General features: G+C 45.5%; 1 protein-coding gene and 1 pseudogene across 1 annotated transcript in view; both read right to left on the reverse strand.

The window, feature by feature from the left end:
* The window catches only part of LOC102859442 (transmembrane protein 179B-like), a 56,824-nt gene extending 56,337 nt beyond the window's left edge, over nucleotides 1–487 (reverse strand). The window contains exon 1 of the mRNA XM_006891535.1: nucleotides 13–487. Within this exon, the coding sequence (XP_006891597.1) occupies nucleotides 13–487 (475 nt within the window). The remainder of the gene's footprint in view (nucleotides 1–12) is intronic.
* Nucleotides 488–1,774: 1,287 nt separating this feature from the next.
* Nucleotides 1,775–2,059, reverse strand: LOC102859844 (annotated as a pseudogene).
* Between the last annotated feature and the right edge of the window lie 644 nt (nucleotides 2,060–2,703).

A 2,703-nucleotide genomic window follows, 5' to 3' on the forward strand; every position in this document is an offset into this window, starting at 1 on the left:
ATTTTATTATACCATATATAATAATATATATTGCAATATAATATGAAATCTTCTGGGCTTTAGGGCGGCTAGTTGCAATCTTCAAGTTGACGATGGAACTACAGAGAGAACTGGTGCCAAGTCGAAGAATACAGGCAGTAACCAGGATCAGGAAGAGGGCTATAACCAAGGTCGTCAGTGCAATGCGGAGCCCTCCTGGGCCTGTGTGAGAGTCCTCGATGCAGCTGCTGTAGATCCAGAAGAGCAGAAAAAGCAGGCAGTAGAGGGCCGGGAGACCCGAGACGCCAGCCACAAAGTAGCAGAGGGAAGAGGCTGAAGGACTGGACAAGGCCAGCGAGGAGCCATTCTGGGCTGCCACACCATACAGGGGGCAGCTGCCACTGAAGGAGTCCTGCGTCTGGGTTAGCGCCGCGGCTGCCACAGCCTTGCACAGGAAGGCCGTGGTGAAGAGCACGAGCTCCAGGCGCTGGAACCAGGACAGCGTCATGGCCCTCCCCAAATTGTGGTTAATCTTGAGGAGGCAAAGATGATAAAGCTTCATCTCACATATTTAGACATGTTGTTAGGAGAGATTATTCTGAAGAGAGGGACATCTGATTTAGGCCATGGTCTTTCAATTACTTGCTAAGCATCTGAGAGCTGGATAGTGAATGAAGATACAGAAAAAGAATGGATGCCTTTGAGCTGTGGGTTTGGAGAAGAGCACTGAACATTCCATGGATGGCCAGGAGAATAAATGGGTATATCTTGGTGATGGTGCAGCTGGAGTGCTCTTTGGAGGCAGGAATGATGAGACTTTGCTTCACATACTTTGCACGTGTTGCCAGGAGCGGCTATTCCTTAGAGAAGGACATGATGCTGGGAAGGGTGGAGGGTCAGTGAAGGAGACGAAGACCCCCAACCAGGTGGATTGACACGGTGACTGCTACAATGGGCTCTTGTGGGTCAGGAAGTGTGAGGATGGCGCAGGATAGAGCAGAGTTCAGATCTTTTGTTCACAGGGTTGTTATGAGTCATACTCAACTCAATGACAGCTAACAACAACAACAGCAGCAACATGCCCAAGGTATGTGAGATGAAGATTTGTTTTCTTTGCCTTCAAAGAGCAGCCTGGCTACACCTTTTCTGAGGCTTATCTGTTTGTTCTTTTGGCAATGAGATATTCAGCATTCTTCTGCAACACTATCGTTTAAAACCACCAATTCTTCTTCTGTCATCCTTATTCATTGTCCAGCTCTCAGATGCATAGCAAGTGATTGAAAAGACCATGGCTTAAATCAGGTGCACCTTAGTTCTCAAACAGACATCATTACTCGTCAATAATTTATTGAGGTTCCCGACTGCAGACTTTCCCTATGCAATATGTCCTTTGATCTCCTGACTGCTGACACCAAGTATATTGATTGTAGATCCAAATAAGACAAAGTCGTTGATAGTCTCAATCATTTCACCATCCATCTTTATATTAGCGATTGGTCCAGTGGCGAGGAGTTATGTTTTCTTGGTATTGAGATGCAATCCATATTAAAGACTACAATTTTTAACCTGCAGCAAATGCTTTAAGCCCTCCTTAGTTAGTTAGTTTGGGTTTTTGTTTTTTTAAAAGAAAAAAAACCACACCGATTATTTATTAGTCTCAGTTGGGGTTGCCTCCATGGCATGGTGAGTGGGCTAGATCAGGGTGTTTGTGGGCTGTGAGGAGTCTACAGTGACAAGGAGGCTTGGAGGGAGGGGGCTGAACTTGTTGGCCAGGTTCAACGGTGCTTCATGTTTGCTAGTAAATATGCTTGATGAAAGGGTCATGGCAAGCCTGAGCAAGGCCACCAATAAGATTAAGAAATTCTTGGAAACCTAGGTGCCCGTCAGAGTTGAGGTCCAGTTTCCTCATCATGCGGGTCCTGATTCTCGGTGAAGGCAGCCAGTTCTGCTATCATGAAGTTCAGGAACTCCATTTTTGAGCAGGTAATGTTGTGACCATCCTGTCCAGTGTATTTCTGGAACAGGGCATCAAGGACTCAAGGCTCCACTCGGTCTCTGTGGGGCTGGTGACTTTTGCCATGTTGCAGTGGACCAGAGCGCAGTGGCTGTGGCTTGGAGCGGTGGAGGGTGTGTGGCTGGCTGAAGGGAGCTGCAGCCGCTGGTGCCCACCTGCCCAAGTCCTCCTTACTTTCAAGGTTGTGTCATCCACATAATGAAGGTTATTGATGAGTCTTTCTTCTATTCTGAGCCCACATTTTTCTTCATAGAGTACAGCTTGTTGAATAATTTGCTTAGCATACAGATTAAATATAGGTATGGTGATTAAAATAGGTATATGGATCAAATATAGGTATACAGATTAAAATAGGTATAGAGAAAGGATACAACCTTGACACACATTTTCCCTAATTTTAAACCATGCAGTGTTCTTTTGCTCTGTTTGCACAACAGGCTCTTGTCTGGGTTTCACATAAGTACAAATAGGTTTTCTGGATTTCCCATTCTTCTCAGTGTTAGCCATAAGAGGAAGATTAACTTAATAATAAGAGGCAGATTAACACAGTGACTGCAGCAATGAGTTCAAGTGTGTCAGAGATTCTGTGGATTGGGCAGGATAGAACAGGGTTCCGATCTGTTGTTCCTGGGGTTGTTATGAGTCACGGTCAACTCCACGGCACCTAACAACAACTATCTCGCTATCTACCTATCATTTCTCTTTCTCTC

Source organism: Elephantulus edwardii, unplaced genomic scaffold, assembly GCF_000299155.1.
Source record: "Elephantulus edwardii isolate Elephantulus edwardi_28Jun2011 unplaced genomic scaffold, EleEdw1.0 scaffold00099, whole genome shotgun sequence".
NCBI classification, from domain to species: Eukaryota; Metazoa; Chordata; class Mammalia; order Macroscelidea; family Macroscelididae; genus Elephantulus; species Elephantulus edwardii.